Source organism: Drosophila albomicans, chromosome 3 (assembly GCF_009650485.2).
Source record: "Drosophila albomicans strain 15112-1751.03 chromosome 3, ASM965048v2, whole genome shotgun sequence".
In the NCBI taxonomy this organism is placed as follows: domain Eukaryota; kingdom Metazoa; phylum Arthropoda; class Insecta; order Diptera; family Drosophilidae; genus Drosophila; species Drosophila albomicans.
The window spans coordinates 42,920,462-42,938,539 of record NC_047629.2 but is presented as its reverse complement, the minus strand read 5'-3'; the positions used below and the strand labels follow the sequence as shown (position 1 = coordinate 42,938,539).

The 18,078-nt window shown below is 44.7% G+C and overlaps 6 protein-coding genes across 8 annotated transcripts; 1 reads left to right on the top strand and 5 right to left on the bottom strand.

Moving 5' to 3' along the window:
- Positions 1–17: 17 nt before the first annotated feature.
- On the top strand, positions 18–18,067 carry LOC117569356 (zinc finger protein 708). 3 transcript variants are annotated; one of them, XR_007954887.1, is made up of 2 exons: positions 18–679; positions 739–826. XR_007954887.1 is itself a non-coding variant. In XM_034250489.2 (2 exons), exon 2 carries the CDS (start codon positions 15,840–15,842, stop codon positions 17,922–17,924), a length of 2,085 nt encoding a protein of 694 aa, XP_034106380.1. In that variant the 5' UTR covers positions 126–679; positions 15,648–15,839; the 3' UTR covers positions 17,925–18,067. The 3 variants fall into 3 exon arrangements, 1 of the variants encoding a protein (XP_034106380.1); XR_007954888.1 differs by having other exon boundaries at positions 729–819; XM_034250489.2 differs by lacking the exon at positions 739–826 and adding an exon at positions 15,648–18,067 and having other exon boundaries at positions 126–679.
- Positions 983–3,163, bottom strand: LOC127565409 (oocyte zinc finger protein XlCOF6-like). The gene has a single exon (XM_052003585.1). The coding sequence runs from the start codon at positions 3,161–3,163 to the stop codon at positions 983–985; it is 2,181 nt and encodes a 726-aa protein (XP_051859545.1).
- LOC117569355 (zinc finger protein 492-like) lies at positions 3,470–5,895 on the bottom strand. Its single transcript, XM_034250488.2, has one exon. It carries the CDS (start codon positions 5,816–5,818, stop codon positions 3,617–3,619), a length of 2,202 nt encoding a protein of 733 aa, XP_034106379.1. The 5' UTR covers positions 5,819–5,895; the 3' UTR covers positions 3,470–3,616.
- On the bottom strand, positions 5,958–8,413 carry LOC117569354 (zinc finger protein 502-like). The gene has a single exon (XM_034250487.2). The coding sequence runs from the start codon at positions 8,302–8,304 to the stop codon at positions 6,067–6,069; it is 2,238 nt and encodes a 745-aa protein (XP_034106378.1). The 5' UTR covers positions 8,305–8,413; the 3' UTR covers positions 5,958–6,066.
- LOC117569353 (zinc finger protein 791-like) lies at positions 9,015–11,485 on the bottom strand. Its single transcript, XM_034250485.2, has one exon. The coding sequence runs from the start codon at positions 11,365–11,367 to the stop codon at positions 9,046–9,048; it is 2,322 nt and encodes a 773-aa protein (XP_034106376.1). The 5' UTR covers positions 11,368–11,485; the 3' UTR covers positions 9,015–9,045.
- On the bottom strand, positions 12,475–15,488 carry LOC117569352 (zinc finger protein 236). Its single transcript, XM_034250484.2, has one exon. The coding sequence runs from the start codon at positions 15,371–15,373 to the stop codon at positions 12,812–12,814; it is 2,562 nt and encodes an 853-aa protein (XP_034106375.1). The 5' UTR covers positions 15,374–15,488; the 3' UTR covers positions 12,475–12,811.
- Positions 18,068–18,078: the final 11 nt, after the last annotated feature.

Here is an 18,078-nt window from a genome sequence, read left to right as displayed (position 1 = left end):
TAGACACTGAGGCGATAGTCATTTAATTTGTAAACAACTTGAAATTATTTAAATATATATATATAAATATTGAATATGTATTTTATATTATATTATTTTGTTTGCATTCAATATATATAAGAAAGAAATACATAGGTTTAAGTAAAAGAGTCGAAATGACATTTACTATTTTTCAATAATAGTATTTATTCAAAAATATTCAAACTTAAATTAAAAAATAGGAGAGCTGTATAATATAATATAATAATAATAATAATATTAATATTAATATAATTTTAATATATCCGTACATATTTGCTCAGTATTTTCGATCAGCTGATCGTCGAAAAAAGTTAAGTTTATGTAGTCTGGTCACTCTTAGCAAGTTGGCGCAAGTTTCAGCACAGCCAAAATAAACGGAATCGGTCTACGCGCTATTGAATTGCATTTGCTTTTACATTAAAAATTCATATATATAGCGAATTATTGGATGTTTATAAGCACGTTGCTCTGCTTCAACAATATCAAGATTAGACTGTTGATATTCATATCAAGAGCTCAAAAACGAAATCCAGAAAATAGCCGGTCTAGAAAGTGAGATTTCGAAATTACGGATGGAAAAAAATATAACTACTCAACTATGAAAGAAGTCTCTGTTGAGAAATACAAAAAAAGGCTGGCTTCATTTTATTAACCCCTCGTAAGTGCTTCATGTTTAAACTTCTCTATGTTATAATATATTTGGAAAGATGCTGCTAGTTTGGTTCTTTTATTTTAGAGTTAAACAAATTCAAGTCATTTGGTGATTTGTCTTTTTAATTAAGGTTACGAATTGCGGTGGTGTAACAATGGTTCAAGAAGCTTTCAAAACTTGCATTTAATTCAGATGTGCAGCTGTGATTGAAGATGTGTTTAAAGAAAATGTGTCAAATCCTGAGTTTCTTATTATAGGTGCAGGTGCAAATTACTCATATTAAAATTAAACTGGTGCTGGACTTAATGCTCATACATGATCCTTGGGAATGCTTAAGCAATTATTTGGTAAAGGTAAACTATCATAGGAGATCTTTTCATTCAAGCGCTTCAACAACTGAAGTTGCTCCTGAGCTGCTGTTTGAATCTTCTGAACCGCTTCAGCCGTCTTTAACTTGATCTCATTCTGACTTTCCTGATGGGCAATCAATTGAGCTTGTGCCGCCGCATGTGCTGCAGCTGGATCCTCGTACTCCTCCCGAACTTTGGTAGGCTGCGTATTCAGTTTGGTTTTAGGTCGCTGAGATGGTTGTCTATTTGTGGGAGATGCTTTTTGTTGCTTTGGCGCCTTGGGTGGCTTAGGAGGTTTGTTGTGGGACTGCTTATGTGTGTAGAGAGTCGAGTCTGCCTTGAATGCCTTGCCACAGATGTCGCACTTATGAGGCGTCTCCCCAGTATGCGTATTCTCATGAGCCTTCAGATAATGCAGTCTCCCAAAACGTCTGTGGCAAAAGCGACAAATATAATCCTTGATCTTTTGATGTACAACCTTGTAATGCAGTTTCATGCCCTCCAAGCGATTGAAGGCTTTGCCACACTCCGGGCATATTACCTGACCATCTCTTTTCTCCACTTCCGTCCACGCTGGCACTGAGACCGTAGGAATGGGATTGACAACAGTGCCAGCCAAAAGTGCTATGTCCACGCGCTCCACTCTTGCACCCAATTTCTTCTCTCGCTCCTTTTTTCTTTCCTCCTTCTCAGCAGCCTTTTTCTCTCGCTTCTCGTGCGCCTTCAAATGGTTCGTCAGATTCTTCTCAAAGAGAAACATCCGACTGCAGATCGTGCACTCATAGCAACTATCTCCCGTGTGCAATCTCTCGTGCATCCTTCGCGCATAGGCAGTGCCAAAGGTCTTCTCGCAGTGCTTACAGGCATGTTTCCTGATTTTCATATGCACCACCCGAATGTGCTTGGTCAGCGACTGTTTGATATGCGTGGCATATTCACACTGATCGCATTTAAAGTTCTTCTCCCTGGTGTGCGTCAAGATGTGATTGTCCAGTTCCTGTTTCGTAGTTTTACCCACACCACAATAGGCACACACAAAACGCTTAATCCCCGCGTGGCGCAGCAAATGATCTCGCAGTTCGGTGCTGGCAGCAAAGCGTCTCTTGCATATGTCACAGCCAAAAGGCTTCTCCTCGCCTGTGTGTTTGTACATGTGTTTCTTGAGCGCCATGGGACACCGAAATAGCTTATCACACTCCGAGCATGGATGAATGTCTGGCTTGGCAATGTTGTGCTCCACTCGCATGTGTCTGGTGAGCAATCGTTTCAATGGGAATTGCTTGTCGCATCCCTTGGCAGTGCAAGTGTACATTTGGCAGAGTTCTGTGTGCGTGTGTTCGATGTGATGACGCAGTCCATTGGAGGTCGTAAAGCCAGTCTTACACGTCTCCACGGGACACTGATGGGGCAGTAGATCACTGTGCCGTTTCATATGCTCCTCGTAGTTGGCCATCTTTATAAACTTTTGTGTGCAAATGTGACACTCAATCAACCGACGACGCTCCCTCTCCACTGGAATCAAACGCTTCCTCTTTGGTTTATCACTTGATCTAGCTTTCATTGTGCCTTTTGCTTTACTTTTGAGACGCGACAGCGGCAACGAGTATTCGGAGTCACTGGTGTCTGGTTCGAAATCAACATCTTCATTTTCGTCGCTGTTTTCGATGTTGAAAGTGTCATTCAAATCATACTGCTCTTTGACGGTTTCTTTATCAAAATCTTCTATCATTTTGAACACATCCTGCTCGTCTTCAATTTCTATTTTCGTATTGAGCAAAGGATCAAAGACTTCCTCCTCGGAAGGGATTTCAGCATCCTGGTCAGCTGCATTCATCACATTAAAATTGTCTTCTGGAATTGAGCGAACTATAAAGCAGGTGCTGGTCAACATCTCTCGAAACTTTTCCACCGAGTCTAGGCATTGTGTCTGAAAATCATGCAAGTCGTTGAGTCGACAATAGCAAGCGGGACAAATGTTTGTGGGGAATCCATCTTGTTGTTCCACTGTCAGGGAAGTACAAACACACAATTTCTTGGCCAAACCGGGCACAATAAAGATGTCGAAGGCGTCATCCTGGCTCAGTTTTGTTAGGCACGCACGACAAAGGGTTTGAGCTAGGCCCAACTTCTCCTCAGTCATTTTGGTTGGGCTCTTGTTAAATCAACCAGTTTTGTTTGTTTACAAAACAACCATATCGATTTTGTTGTTGCTCGATACCAATGTCTTAAGCAAGTACAAGTAAATCGTTACTAAATCGGTATAAAGAATATCGATAGGAGGACGAACTAATTTATCGATGCTAAATAGGTATTCTATGTTCTTTATTTTATGCGGTATCGACAGCGTTGAAGAGAATTAAAAGCTTACGCTAAAATTATATATACTTTTGATCACAGTTAATAGAAAATAAAATATTGCTATAGTAGTTTAGTTTTTATGTTTATAGTTTTATAGTTTTTATGTATATTAAAAAATGAAGGTCGAGTAATGAGATAGGAAGCTATTGAATTTGTATAGAGACATTTGCTTGGCAGTTGTAAACAAATGTTTTATATGAATAAATAGTTAAGGTACAATAAGCATTAATTACAATCAATTCTTTACACTGGGCAAACTATCAAGGGCCATCTTTTCGCTTAGACGCTTCAATATCTCCAATTGTTCCTGTGCCGCCGTTTGAATCTTTTGAGTCTCTTCGGCCGCCTTCAACTTGATCTCATTCTTGTTCTCCTGATGGGAAAACAACTGAGCCTGGGCTGCGGCTCGTTCGGCAGCTGGATCCTCGAATTGTTCATGATTCTGATTTCTCGGATGCATATTCAGTTTAGTTTTAGATCGCTTACATCGCTCTGTAGGCTGAAATTCTATTGCTGGCTTTGGGGGCTTCGGTTTGGAAGCCCTGGGCGTCTTTGGCACTTTGGCTGGCTTGGCTATCTTAGGACAATGCTTTCTCTTTTTGTGCACAAACAAGGCTGAGTCTCCCTTAAAGGCCATGTCGCATATATTGCACTTAAAAGGTGTTGCTCCGGTGTGAATATTCTCATGAGCCTTGAGATATTGTAGTCTACCAAAGCGTTTGCTACAGAAGCGGCAAATGTAATCCTTGACTTTCTGGTGTACCACCTTGTAGTGAAGCTTCATGCCCTCCTTCCGATTAAAGCTTTTGCCACATTCCGGACAAATGACCTGTCCATCTACATGTGCCACATCCTCCCAATTTGGCGGTGGCACCGACACCGTGGGAATCGGATTAACAACAGTGCCAGCCAAACGTGCTATGTCCACACGTTCCACTCGTGCACCCAATTTCTTCACCGACTCCGACTCTTTCTTAACTTTCTTCTTCCTTTCTTTTTTCTCCACCTCCAATTTCTCCCGCTTCTCATGCGTCTTCAAATGCGTTGTCAACGTTTTTTCAAAGAGAAACATCCGACTGCAAATCGTACACTCGAAGCAACTCTCTCCCGTGTGCAATCTCTCATGGGTTCGTCGAGCATACGCATTGCCAAAGGTCTTCTCACAGTAGTTGCAGGCGTGCTTCTTGATCTTCATGTGCACCACGCGTGTGTGCTTCCAAAGCGATTGCTTGCAGTGCGTCAAATAATCACACTTATCGCACTTCAAGTTCTTCTCCCTCGTGTGCGTCAGAATGTGATTGTCCAGTTCCTGTTTAGTGGTTTTGCGCACTCCACAGTAGGTACATATGAAGTTCTTGATCCCCGCATGGCGAAGCAAATGATGTCGTAGTTCGGTGCTGGTGGCGAAGCGTCGCTTACATATATCGCAACAAAAGGGCAATTCCTCGCCCGTGTGTTTGTACATGTGCTTCTTGAGGGCCATGGGACAGCGGAATACCTTTTCACACTCTGAGCACGGATGCGTTTCGGGCTTGGCCATGTTATGCATAATTCTCAAGTGTCTCGTCAACGAGCGTTTGAGAGGAAATTGCTTGTTGCAACCTTCCACCGTGCAGGAAAGCATTTGACAGAGTTCCGTGTGCATGTGTTCAATGTGATGACGCAGTCCATTGGGCGTTGTAAAACCAATCTTGCACGACTCCACAGGACACTGATGTGGCAACTGATCATCGTGCAGTTTCATGTGCTCCTGATATATGCACGTCTTCTTGAACTTCTGCGTGCAAATATGGCACTCAAGCAAACGTTGCGTGTTAGGCTTTGATTCGATCTCAACACTATCGCTTCCAGCTTTCTTAGTTTCCTTGATGTCTTTGCCCTTGCCTTTAAGGCTCGAAAGCGGCAAAGTGTAGTCAGAGTCGCTACTATCAGCTTCGAATTCCATGCCCCCACTATCCTCGTCGTCAAAGCTGTCATTTGCTTGCTCTCTTTCATTCCCGTCTTCCACCGATTCTTTGTCGACAGCTTCAATCATCTTGAACACATCCTGATCGTACTCAATTTCAATTTTGCTATTCAGTAGTGGATCAAAGTGTGTGTGTTCCGATTCCGCGAAAGCCACATCCGCCTCCAGGTCAGCAGCGGCATTTACAACGCTAAAGTGTCCGCTGCTGCAGGCCAGCAGCATCTCTTTGAATTGCTGTACAGCGTTGAGACATTGTGCTTGAAAATCATGCAAGTCGTTGAGGCGATTGTAGCAACTAGGACAGATGTTTGTGGGGAATCCATCTTGTTGCTCCACGGTCAAAGAAGTGCAAACACACAATTTCTTGGCCAGGCCGGGCACAAGGAAGATGTCGAAGGCGTCATCCTGGCACAGTTGTTTTACACATGTGCGACAGAATTTCTGGGCTATGCCCAAATTTTCCTCACTCATTTTTTACGTGTGCAACAATTAAATGTGCCAAGTTTTGTTTATTGTGCCACTGGTTTCTCTGTTTAATGGCGATTAATTTCGCTAGTACGACTAGAGCGTTAAAAACTTATCGATGATATATCGGAACATATCGATAATGCATTAATGCATTTTTCTCACCTTTATTTACAATTTGAATATTTTTTTTGAGGTTTATTATAATTATTTAAAAATATGATACAAAAAGAGTAACAATTTAAATTGCCAGCTTATACATGATCCTTGGCTATATCCATGTTAATGCCTTTGCCCGCAAAGGTGTCGTAGGAAACCTTTTCGCTTTGCCACTGCTGCTGCAGCTTCTCGAGCTGCTCCTGTGCAGCCGTTTGAATCTTTTGCGTCTCCGCTTCCGCCTTCAGCTTGGCGGCACTCACGTTAAGCTGCTGAGCGACCAATTGAGCCGTTGCCGCCGCCTGCTCGGCCACTGGATCCTCATATTGCTCGTAGTTCTTCGCTGGTTGTGTGTTTAATTTGATTTTGGGACCCTGATAGAAACGTTTCCTGACCAACGGCTCCTTTGGTGCCTTTGGCTCTTTGGGTGGCTTATTGTGCGATTGCTTGTGTTTGCTAAGCGTGCCATAATGCTTAAAGCTCTTTCCGCACGTTTGGCAAGAGTAAGGGGTTTCCCCAGTGTGAATATTCTCATGGCACTTCAGATACTGGGATTTGCTAAAGCGCTTAGGACAGAAGCGACAAGCATAGTCCTTGATCTTTTGATGCACAACCTTGTAGTGCAGTTTCATGTTGGCCAAATGATTGAAGGCCTTACCGCACTCCGGACAAATAAATTGACCCTCCTTCTTGGTGAAATTGACATGTGGCCAAGCTGGCACCGAGACCGATGGAATGGGATTGATAGCGGTGCCTGCTAATTGTGCCATATCCACCAGTTCGACGCGGCGTGGATCTCTTGACTTCGCTGGCATAGATGGCACTTCCTTCACTTCATCTACAGCAGCGTTCTCTGTCTTGGCCGTGGGCTCCTCATCAACATCATCGTCCGGCTTATCGCGTTTCTCGTGCGTCTTTAGATGCCTCGTTAATCGCTTTTCGAACAGGAATTTCATTCCACAGATGTTGCACTCAAAGCAGCTTTCCCGCGTATGCAATCTTTCATGAGTGCGACACGCATAAGCATTTGCAAATGTCTTATCGCAGTACTGACACGGATGATTGCGGATATTCAGGTGAACCACCCGAACATGCTTCGTCAGCGACTGTTTGTTGTGCGTGGCATATTCGCAGTGCTCGCAGAAAAACTTCTTCTCCCTCGTATGCGTGAGGATGTGCTTGTCACACTCCTGTTTGGTAGTTCTGCCTACGCCGCAATAGGGGCACACAAAGTTCTTGATCCCCGCGTGGCGCAGCAAATGATCTCGCAGTTCGGTGTTGACACTAAAGCGCTTGTTGCAAATATTACAACCAAATGGCAGCTCCTCGCCCGTATGCTTATACATGTGCTTCTTTAGTGCCATGGGACAACGGAACACCTTGTCGCATCCAGAGCATGGATGAATCTCGGGCTTGGCAATGTTGTGCTCGACGCGCAGATGTCGCGTTAACATGCGTGTCTGTGGAAACTTCTTGTCGCAGCCCTCGACCGTGCACGGATGCAGTTTGCACAGCTCAGGATGCGTGTGCTCCATGTGATGACGCAGCCCAGTCTCTGTGGTAAAGCCACGCTTGCAAGTTTCCACAGAACACTGATGGGGTAGCTGGTCGTTGTGGTGTTTCATGTGCTCTTCGTAGTTCTGCGCCTTCTTGAACTTTTGTTTGCAAATGTGGCATTCGATCAAACGATGTCGCTCTCGCTCTGCGGGCGGCAAACGTTTACGTTTCGCTTTGGGCTCATCCGCCGCAGTCTTCTTCTTAATGGCTTTTTTGCGAAGACGCGATAGTGGCAGCGTTTCATCAAAGTCACTGCTGTCCGTTGCAGAGCCATCTACTTCATTAAACTCTTGATCCATTTGTTGTGCTGCTGCCGGCTCTTCTTCCTCGGACTCCTTGTCGGCATCTTCAATCATCTTGAAGACATCCTCGTCGTTCTCAATCTCTATTTTGCTATTTAGCAACGGATCAAAGTGTGTATGCTCTCCGACAGTAAACTCAGTCTGCAGGTGTTGCTGATCCGCTGCATTTATCACACTGTAGTCGTCATCGGGAATAGTGCGAATAACAAAACAGCTGCTGGTCAACATCTCTCGGAACTTTTGTACCGAGTCCACGCATTGTGATTGGAAGTCATGCAAGTCGTTGAGGCGACTATAGCAAGTGGTGCAAATGTTTGTGGGGAATCCATCTTGTTGCTCCACGGACAGCGAAGTGCAAATACACAATTTCTTGGCCAGGCCTTGGTTAAGGAAAAGATCGAAGGCTGCTTCCGGTTGCAGATCTGTTAAACAGGTACGGCATAGTTTTTGGGCCAAGTCCGAAGTGTCCTCATTCATTTTGTGTTGCTTTTGAAGTTTTTCGGATTTCTTATTATTATTTTGATAAAAAGGTACTTCAATCACTATCGTTCTTTCGATTTGTACCGATTACTCAAACGAGCACTAGTCCGATTGCGATTACGAGTACATCGTTACTATGAGTACTTTGGTAGTATTTGAACCAAAAAAGCTTAAGTATCTTTCTGTGTTTGACTTACATGAGTGTGTGTGTGTGAGCTCAAATAATGCGTTGGTGTGAGTGTGTACTTCACATTTGTCGGGGAACGTAATCATTACAAATTATGTTTTAAAATTGACAGTAATGATTGGGTTAAAATAAGTTACAAGCAATTTTATAAACTATAGACCATAATCATTACTAATGACATTTATTTTGTTTAGATAAAATTTAAACTTATCTGAACTAAAATACCATAAACTTTAAAATCATTTATGAACGACAGTTTGTCTGTTTTATATGAAGCTCATCATATGAATTACTTCTTTTCGGATCTTATTAAAACAGAGAGACATTTTTTTTTTCACTAAACTAAGAATGATTTTTGAAAGTAAATTACACCGAAGAAGTTATTTTTCTCTTTACTGATGAATAAATTTAAAGTTGTCCTATGCATTAGAATAAACTTCAAAAAAATTACCATTTTATACTTGTATGTAAATTAATATTTTACGTGGACAACGAATATTTGTACAGATGCTTGCTTAGAAATAATTATAAATTAATGAATTTGCTGTAACTTAAGCGGGATCTTCTTTGAGGGCCTCAACCTTCTGTGCATCTTCATAGTTCACTTCGGTGAAGCAGTCGCTGGAGATCTTGTCGATGAGCTGCTGTTGCTGCAATTCTTGCAACTGCTCACAAGCAGCCTCCTGAATCTTGCGCGTCTTTTCCGCAGCCTTGCGTTTCACCTCATGTTCGTCCTGCTGTTGGGCAATGAGTTCAGCTCTGGCAGCCGCTCGCTCGGCAGCTGGATCCTGATACTGCTCATAGATCTTGGTTGGTTGTCTATTCAGTTTTACTCGCGGCGTTGGCGGCTCTGTGGACTTGGGTTGTGGTTTCGGAGGCTTCGGCTCCTTGGGTGGTTTATTATGCGATTGCATGTGCTTCCTCAATGAGGAGCCATGACTGAAATGCCTGTCGCAAATCTTGCAGCCATACGGCTTCTCTCCGGTGTGTGTGTACTCGTGATGCTGAAGATATTGCGCTTTGCCAAAGCGCTTCGGGCAATAGCGACAGGCGAAATCCTTGATCTTTTCATGCACGACCTTATAGTGGAGTTTCATGTTGCCAATGTGATTAAAGCCCTTGCCACAGCCTGGACAAATGTGCTGACCCTCCTTCTTGGTGAAATTGACTTGCGGCGACCAGGATGGCACCGAGACCGACGGAATGGGATTGACTGAGGTGCCAGCCAATTGAGAAATGTCCACACGCTCGATGCGATTCGATGCCTTTGGCTTAGCTGGTAATGGAGGCATCGGCTTGACATCGGCGGGCTCTTGGCTCTCGTCCTTTTTATCTTCCACATCAGTTTTGGGCTTTGCTGCGCCGGCAGCTGCTGGAACCTCGCGCTTCTCGTGCGTCTTGAGATGCTTGGTCAGACGCTTTTCAAAGAGAAAGACCTTGCCACAGATCTTGCACTCACTGCAATTCTCTCCCGTGTGCAATCTTTCATGCAGCTTACAGGCATGCGACTTGCCAAAGGTCTTGCCACAGTATTGGCAGGCGAAGTTCTTGATCTTCATGTGCACCACTTTAACGTGATTCGACAACGCCTGCTTGTTGTGCGACGAATGGTCGCATTGCCGGCAATGGTATTGCTTTTCCTTGGTGTGTGTCAAGATGTGTTTGTTCCACTCCTGGCGGGTTGTCTTGCCCACCCCACAATACGGACACACATGATTCTTGACGCCAGCATGGCGCAGCAAATGATCGCGAAGTTCGCTATTGATGTGGAAGCGTTTGCCGCAGATGTTGCACGAAATGGGCAACTCCTCGCCCGTATGCTTGTACATGTGCTTCTTGAGTGCCGTGGGACAACGGAAGACCTTGTCACACTCGGAGCATGGATGTATCTCGGGTTTGGCAATGTTGTGTTCCTTGCGCAGATGTTGGGTGAGCATGCGAGTCTGTGGGAATTCCTTGTCGCAACCCTCGACAGTGCACTTGTGTAGTTTACACAGTTCCGGATGTGTGTGCTCCATGTGATGACGCTGCCCGGTGGTCGAGGTGAAACCCTTCTTGCAGGTCTCCACGGGACACTGGAAGGGTAGCTTGTCGTTGTGGAATTTCATGTGCTCTTCAAAGCGCGTAGCCATCTTGAACTTCTGCTGGCAAATGTGGCATTGGAGCAGACTGCGACTGCCCACTTCGGAGGCCGGCGTACGCTTGCGTTTCTTTTTGGGTTTAGCCTCTTCCTCCTCGTCCTCCGTGTCGCTGGCCGAGGAAGATGATTCCTTCTTTTTCTTTTTGTTCTTGGGCTTGGTTTGTTTAGTTGCCTTAGTTGCAAAGCGTCGCGAGAGCGGCACCGAGTCCTGTGAGTCGCTGCTATCAACCTGAAAATCTGCGTCCCCTTCATCGTCATCATTGTCAAAGTCATCGAATTCTTCCGGTTGCTCCTGTTGCTGCTCATCTTCCTCCGACTCCTTGTCCACATCTTCGATCATCTTAAACACATCCTCTTCATTCTCGATTTCCAGTTTGCTATTCAGCAATGGGTCAAAGGTACTGCGATCTAAATCCTCTTCAGCCACATTCGTCACATTGAAATTGTCCTCAGTGGTCTGCTGGAAACAGCTGTTGACCACCAAATCCTTAAATTTCTCGACGGACTCCACACATTGCCTTTGAAAGTCATGCAGATCGTTGAGGCGGTTGTAGCAGGTGGTGCAAAGATTTTTCGGGTAACCATCCTGCTGTTCCACCGACAACGAAGTGCAAATACACAATTTCTTGGCCAGGCCGGGGACAAAAAACAGATCGAAGGCTGCAGCGTTATTTAGGTTCGATAAGCACGTGCGGCATACCGTGTGTATTGAGACTGTGGTCTCCTCATCCATTTTGGCTTTGCAATTATTCCAAAATCGTCTTGCTTTCTAGTTTTTCTTTTCTCTCAACAAAAACTGACTCGTAGAGAATTTATGTACTTGCGGCAGTATCGGGTATCGACTAATCGAAACGAGTGTATACAGAAAGTATATACGAGTGTATATCGATAGGCAAGTACATGAATATTGAGTATCTTATGGATTAACTCGATTACGATATTATGTTTGTTTTTGTTGTGTATTCAAACAGACACCACACAGCGATATCATTAATTAATTGTAAATATTTGGGTTGGGTAGAGGGCGATCCATTGTTTTTTGGTGGATGTTTTTTTTTATGTCCAAAGTTTTTTTATGCAAAATTCTCAAAATTACTGCAGGCTGATACAAATTATGTTTTCCATGGGTGCCAATAAGGAAAATATGTACAAGGTCAGATTTCTAAAGGCGTAAATTTCTATTTGGGATAAACAAAATAAAACAGTTTTTTATCAATGCCCCATTTATGTTTCAATATAATTCACCTATTCGTTAACTTATTATATACTAACTACATATTGAACACGCTTACGGATTTGGCCAAACTGCACATATATTTTTTATAAAGAATGTATGTACCTTTAATATTTCTTCCAAAATGAAATAGATCGCATGTATGAAGTATTAAATTATTGTAAAACGAAATGGATTTCCTTTTTTTTAATAGTAATTAATGGACTAGTATTTCTTATTATTACTTACCTGTCTCTTAAAAAATGAATGGGATCATACATTTATATTTAAAGTAATAAGTAAAAAAAAATAGATAAAAATAAGATTTTTTTTCTTTACCCCAGCAATAGTTAACAGAACTGTTTTTTTTTTTTTTATATATAAGACGAATACAGCTTTTCTACGCATTGTTGTTCTAATCGTTCGAAAAAATGATTAGCTGAAATAATGCAGTTTGAAATTATTGTAAATATAAGAAGATTCCCTTTTCTCAAACTTAGTAATAAATTACTAGAAAATAACCCACACTTTTTGTTAAGGAAAAAGTTCCAAATCTAAAATGTAGATTTTTCGTATATTCCGCCCAAATAGTTTTCAATATTGACTAGCAAATGAAACAAATAGAAATTTGAAATGTATGTAATATGAAGTCATTATTCTAATTAAGCAATAGATGCCATCCAGTTACATAGACAACAGAAATACGTACATATGTTATATGTATAGTAAAATTAATATTGTGTTACAATACATGTTAGTTTAGTTTTGGAGCAATTCGAGGGTACAGATCAATGGTGTACTTAATTACTGAGGGGACTCTGTTGTGTTTTGTGTACTGACGGGGGGAGAAAGACTGTAAAAAATATTATAACTACATATATGTATATTTAAAAAATATTGCTGGGGTTGGTTGTGTGTTTTTGTGTGTGTGTGAGTGTAAAACAGTGAAGCACATTCTTCTCATCTACACATGATCGATCTTGAGGGCATCGACACTGATGCCCTCGGCTTGAGCCTTTTGTGCATAGTATCCATCATAGGATGTCGTTGCCTTCTCGATTTCCTGCTGCTTCTGCAGTTTATTTAGCTGCTCACAGGCGGCTTCCTGAATCTTTCGCCGCTCAATATCCGCCTTACGTTTTGCCTCATTCTCCTCGATCTGATGGGCCAGCAACTCAGCGGTGGCCGCAGCACGCTCAGCGGCCGGATCCTGATACTGTTCATAGTTCCTTGGCTCACGATCGATTTCACGCGGCTCGATTTTGTGAAACGTTGTCGGCGCCTCCGTCACCTTCTCTGGGATGTAGTTGCGTCTGTTGGGCTTGTCGTGTGTCTTGATGTGCTTCTTCAGCGCCGTCTCCTGACGGAAATGCTTGCCACAAATCTTGCACTCGAAGGGCTTTTCGCCCGTATGAATCCATTCATGATGCCGTAAAATTTGAGCCTTAGAGAAACGCTTCGGACAGAAACGACAGGCGAAATCCTTGACCTTCTCGTGTATGATCTTATAGTGGAGTTTCATGTTGCCGATGTTGTTGAAGCCACGCCCGCAGCCCGGACAAATGTGCTGGCCCTCTTTCTTGGTGAAGTTCACCTGCGGTGACCACGATGGCACCGAAACGGAAGGTATGGGATTAACAGATGTGCCCGCTAGTTGTGAGATATCCACGCGTTGCACACGTCGCGAGTTCTTCGGCTTCGCGGGAATGCCTGGTCCGACTCCGATTCCAACGCCAACGCCTGGCATGCCTGGGGCGGGCCCGCCGCCACAAGCTTTGAGCAGATCGTCGGCCACATGCTGGCCACCCATCATTCCATCTCCCTGCATGTGTTCTGGCATCTGATGGGCACCTGGCAGCGGAATGTTGAGTGGCCGATGCATATCGACGGGTGGCAAATCGCGTTTCTCGTGCGTTTTCAGATGCTTCGTCAGACTCTTCTCGCACAGGAAGATCTTGCCACAGATCTTGCACTCACAACACTTTTCGCCAGTGTGCGTGCGTTCGTGCACCTTGCAGGCATGCGACTTGCCAAAGGTCTTGCCGCAGTATTGACAGGCAAAGTTCTTGATCTTCATATGCACAACCTTGACGTGATTCGATAGCGCCTGTTTGTTGTGCGAGGCATGATCACACTGTCGGCACTTGAACTTCTTCTCCTTGGTGTGTGTCAAGATGTGAGCGTTCCATTCCTGCCGCGTGGTCTTGCCCACGCCACAATATGGACACACGTGATTCTTAATACCCGCATGCCGCATGAGATGATCCCTGAGTGCGCTGTTGATGACAAAACGCTTACCGCAAATGTTACATGGATATGGCAGCTCTTCGCCCGTGTGCTTGTACATGTGCTTTTTGAGCGCTGTGGGACAACGGAACACGGTGTCGCATTCGGTGCAGGGAAAGTCGCGCAACGGTGCCGCAGACTTGGAAATGTTGTGCACCTTTTTCATATGGAAGGTGAGCAGACGGACGCGTGGGAATGTCTTGCCACAGCCCTCGACGCTGCAGGCATGCACTTCGGACAGCTCCGTGTGGGCGTGATCCACATGTATGCGCAGTCCATTGGCGGTGGTGAAGCCCTTCTTGCAGCTCTCCACCTTGCACTGGAAGGGCAACAAATCGTTGTGGTATTTCATGTGCTCCTCATAGCGTATGGCCTTCTTGAACTTTTGATGACAGATGTGACAGTCGATGATGCGATGCAGATGCCGCTCAGCCGCTGGAATGCGTTTGCGTTTGGGCTTATCTCGCTTGCCACCTCCCTCTTCATCATCATCATCGTCGTCGTCGTCATCGTCGGATGATGATGAAGTGCTAAACTCATCATCGTCTTCGGGTTTAGTTTTCTTTTTAGGCTTGGCTTGCGACTTGGCTGCTCTTGTGCTCTTTGTGGCGGTGGTTTTGCTGCGCATCCTTTGGGCCAGAGGAATGTCATCGTCACTACTGTTCGGCTCAAAGTCAATATCGCGATCGTTGTCGTTGCCGCTCTCTATGGACGATGAGTCCTCGTTGAACATGTTGATGGTAATGGGCTCTTTGATTTCTTTCATCTTTTTATCTTGCTTCACTTCTTTTTCCACCTCCTCCGCCTCCTTGTCGCAATCTTCGAGCATTTTGAACACATCCTCCTCGTTTTCGATTAGCTCCATTTTGTGATTTAACAGCGGATCGAAATTAATGTGATCCTCATCCTCGTTGGGGAGATCATGTGTCGCCGTACTTGGGTCCAGCACATCGAAATTGGATTGGCAAGTGAAGGCGTTGCTGGCGACCATATCCTGAAACTTTTGCACCGAATCGACGCAGAGTTTTTGAAAGTCGTGCATATCATTGAGCCGCGTATAGCAGTTGGTGCACAGATTCTTGGGGAAGCCATCGTTCTGCTCCACCGACAGCGAAGTGCATAGACATAGTTTTTTGGCCAGACCAGGCACCATATATAAATCATAGGCAGCATCGTTCTGCAGCAGATTGAGGCAAATGCGACACAGCGTGTGTATGGAATACGTTCTCGCCACGTCCATCGTGTTGCGATTGATTGGGATTTATTGCAAGGCGTTCGCAAAGTCTTTGCTTTTTGAGTTGTGTTTTCCCAGCAGTAATACAAAAAAAAAAACAATATTGACACGAAAAAATTGGTATACTCGTCAGCCAACTAGAACGAGTACATCTATCGGATACAGATACTCATTTGCATATGCGCTTATCGATAGACACTCATACCCACTATCGCGCATTACTAAATATCGATTTATGTTTACTACAATGTTTTTGTTTTTCTTCTTCTATATTTTACAGCAAACGCAAATAAATTTATATTATCAGTAGTCAAACATCAAATGGAAATGTTTTTGTCTATGCGTCAACTATCGATGCCGCAAGTATCAACTAACGTTTATCGATACTTGTTAAAACGCTTAAAATACTTGTGCAAATCGAATTAGAAAATTGTTGTTAAGCTTAGATTTGCCTGTGTTTTAATTTCTGAACATGAGCACAGTCAGCAGCCCAACATCGGTGAACTCACTATGCCGCGGTTGCCTCGACAACCTCGACGGCTGCCCCATCTACGATCTGTTTGTGCTACCAGACCTCGCCGAGACCTTCACTCTTTGCACATCTTTACTGGTCGATGTTCAGGATGGCTATCCCAGGCAACTGTGTGCCAGTTGTTATGCCCGCCTCAATGATCTTCATGACTTTAAAAACCAGTGCGTGGCCTCGCTGCAGCGTTTCAAAGAAATGGTCGCCACCAAAGTGATTTTGCCCAGCAGCAGCATCGATCTGTTGGAACCGCTGCCAGTGGCTTCTTCCAGCAATGAGGCGGAGCTGCTAATCAAGGATGAGGAGCTCAGTAACAGCAACACAGAATATGATCCGCTGATGCATCATAATCTCGAGCTAGTTGGCAACGAAGAGGAAGTGTTTAAACTGCTGGAGCATGTGGACAAAGATGACGGTGCTTCAACGACGTCCCCCGAGGATGATGTGCCCTTGGCACAACGCTTGCTGCCCTCCAAAACACTGGCCAACAAATCCCAGCCAAAAAGTCAGCGATTCACCTGCAAAATTTGTGGAAGTAAATTCAAGAAGCAGCCTAACTACGATGAGCATATGAAGCATCACAACGGATTACTGCCGTATCAATGCAGCATTGAACGATGTCAGAAAGGCTTCACCACACCGGCAGCACTGCGTCTCCATGTGGACTATGCGCACATGCAGTGCGCGAAGGAAATACCCTGCACTGTTGAAAGTTGTACGCTGGTGTTTCCCCGCCTCCGACTGCTCACGATTCATCTGAAGAAGGTACACAATATGACCCGGGCCAGTGAGCCCCGCGTTGAGCAGATGTGCAGTGAATGCGGTCTTCTTTTCCGCTGTCCGGTGGCATTTAAGAAGCACAAGTTTAAGCACACCGGAGAGCAGCTGCCGTATCCTTGCAACATTTGCGGCAAGGCCTTTCACTTCAATAGCGCGTTGAAAAATCACCTTCTGCGGCACGCGGGCATCAAGAACCATGTGTGTCCCTATTGTGGCGTGGGTAAGACCACTCGCCAGGAGTGGAGCAAACACATGCTGACGCACACGCAGGAGAAGATGTTCAAGTGCGAAGTATGTGAACATGCCACTCACACGAAGCGAGCGCTCGACAATCATGTGAAGACTGTGCACGAGAAGATACGCAACTATGCGTGTCAGTATTGTGGCAAGACGTTTGGCAAGTCGCACGCATGTAAGATACACGAGATGACCCACACCGGGGAGAAGCGTTGCGAGTGCAAGGTGTGTGGCAAGAAGTTCTTATATACCGAGAGCCTGACGAAGCATCTGAAGATACACGAGAAGAGCGCTGAGCAAGCGCTTGAAACATATCGCCAGCGACAGCCGGAATGTGATGCCAATACGGAAGATCAACTGCTGCTTAAGGTGTGTGCCGAATCGGTGGCCACCATACCGCGTGATCCACGACGTGTTGAACGCGTAGACATCTCGCAGCTTGCAGGCACCGTTGTCAACCCCATACCAGATGTTTTATTGCCGTCAAATCCGACATCTCCAAAAGAGAGCGGCCTGCACTACTGTCCCGTCTGCAATCAGGGATTTAACAATCTGGGCAACATGAAGCGTCATTACAAGAGCGTGCATGAGAAGGTCAGGGAATTTGAGTGTCGCTTCTGTGCCAAACGCTTTGCCAACTCCCAATCTCTGAAGCAGCACGAATGGATACATACCGGAGAGAAACCGTATGCTTGCAAAACTTGTGGCACGAATTTCCGTCAGGAGGCCGCCTTGATACGCCACCAGAAGGTGCACGAAGAGAAGCCAGCGAAACCGGAGAAATTGCCGAAGCAAATCACCGAAAAGTGCCGCCAAAAGGAACTACAGAAATGTGAAAAACGTCGCAATGTGGCCGCAATGCGTCAGAAGATTGCCGAGGCAGCCGAAGAGGAGCTGCAGCAGTTGGCCAAACAGCGTCAGCTGGAGAAACAACACAACACCTATGAGCAGTATCAAGCGGCGGCTGCAGCAATGCTCAGAGATGATGACGAGGTGGAGGTGGAAGAGTACTAGAGACTTCCCAGCTGGAAGCTGTAATTGTGGGTTACATTGTTAATAGTTTTAATACATTTCGAGGAGATAAAGCTTTTGAATTGAAGAGGAATTGCTTTTACTCCACGTTTTATCTGCAACTAACGCTTTAAATAAATATTAAACAAGACAAAAA

Bases quoted from the DNA above. Each gene is read 5' to 3' on its own strand.
- LOC127565409 (XM_052003585.1), bottom strand. From the start codon at position 3,163: ATGACTGAGGAGAAGTTGGGCCTAGCTCAAACCCTTTGTCGTGCGTGC.
- LOC117569355 (XM_034250488.2), bottom strand. From the start codon at position 5,818: ATGAGTGAGGAAAATTTGGGCATAGCCCAGAAATTCTGTCGCACATGT.
- LOC117569354 (XM_034250487.2), bottom strand. From the start codon at position 8,304: ATGAATGAGGACACTTCGGACTTGGCCCAAAAACTATGCCGTACCTGT.
- LOC117569353 (XM_034250485.2), bottom strand. From the start codon at position 11,367: ATGGATGAGGAGACCACAGTCTCAATACACACGGTATGCCGCACGTGC.
- LOC117569352 (XM_034250484.2), bottom strand. From the start codon at position 15,373: ATGGACGTGGCGAGAACGTATTCCATACACACGCTGTGTCGCATTTGC.
- LOC117569356 (XM_034250489.2), top strand. From the start codon at position 15,840: ATGAGCACAGTCAGCAGCCCAACATCGGTGAACTCACTATGCCGCGGT.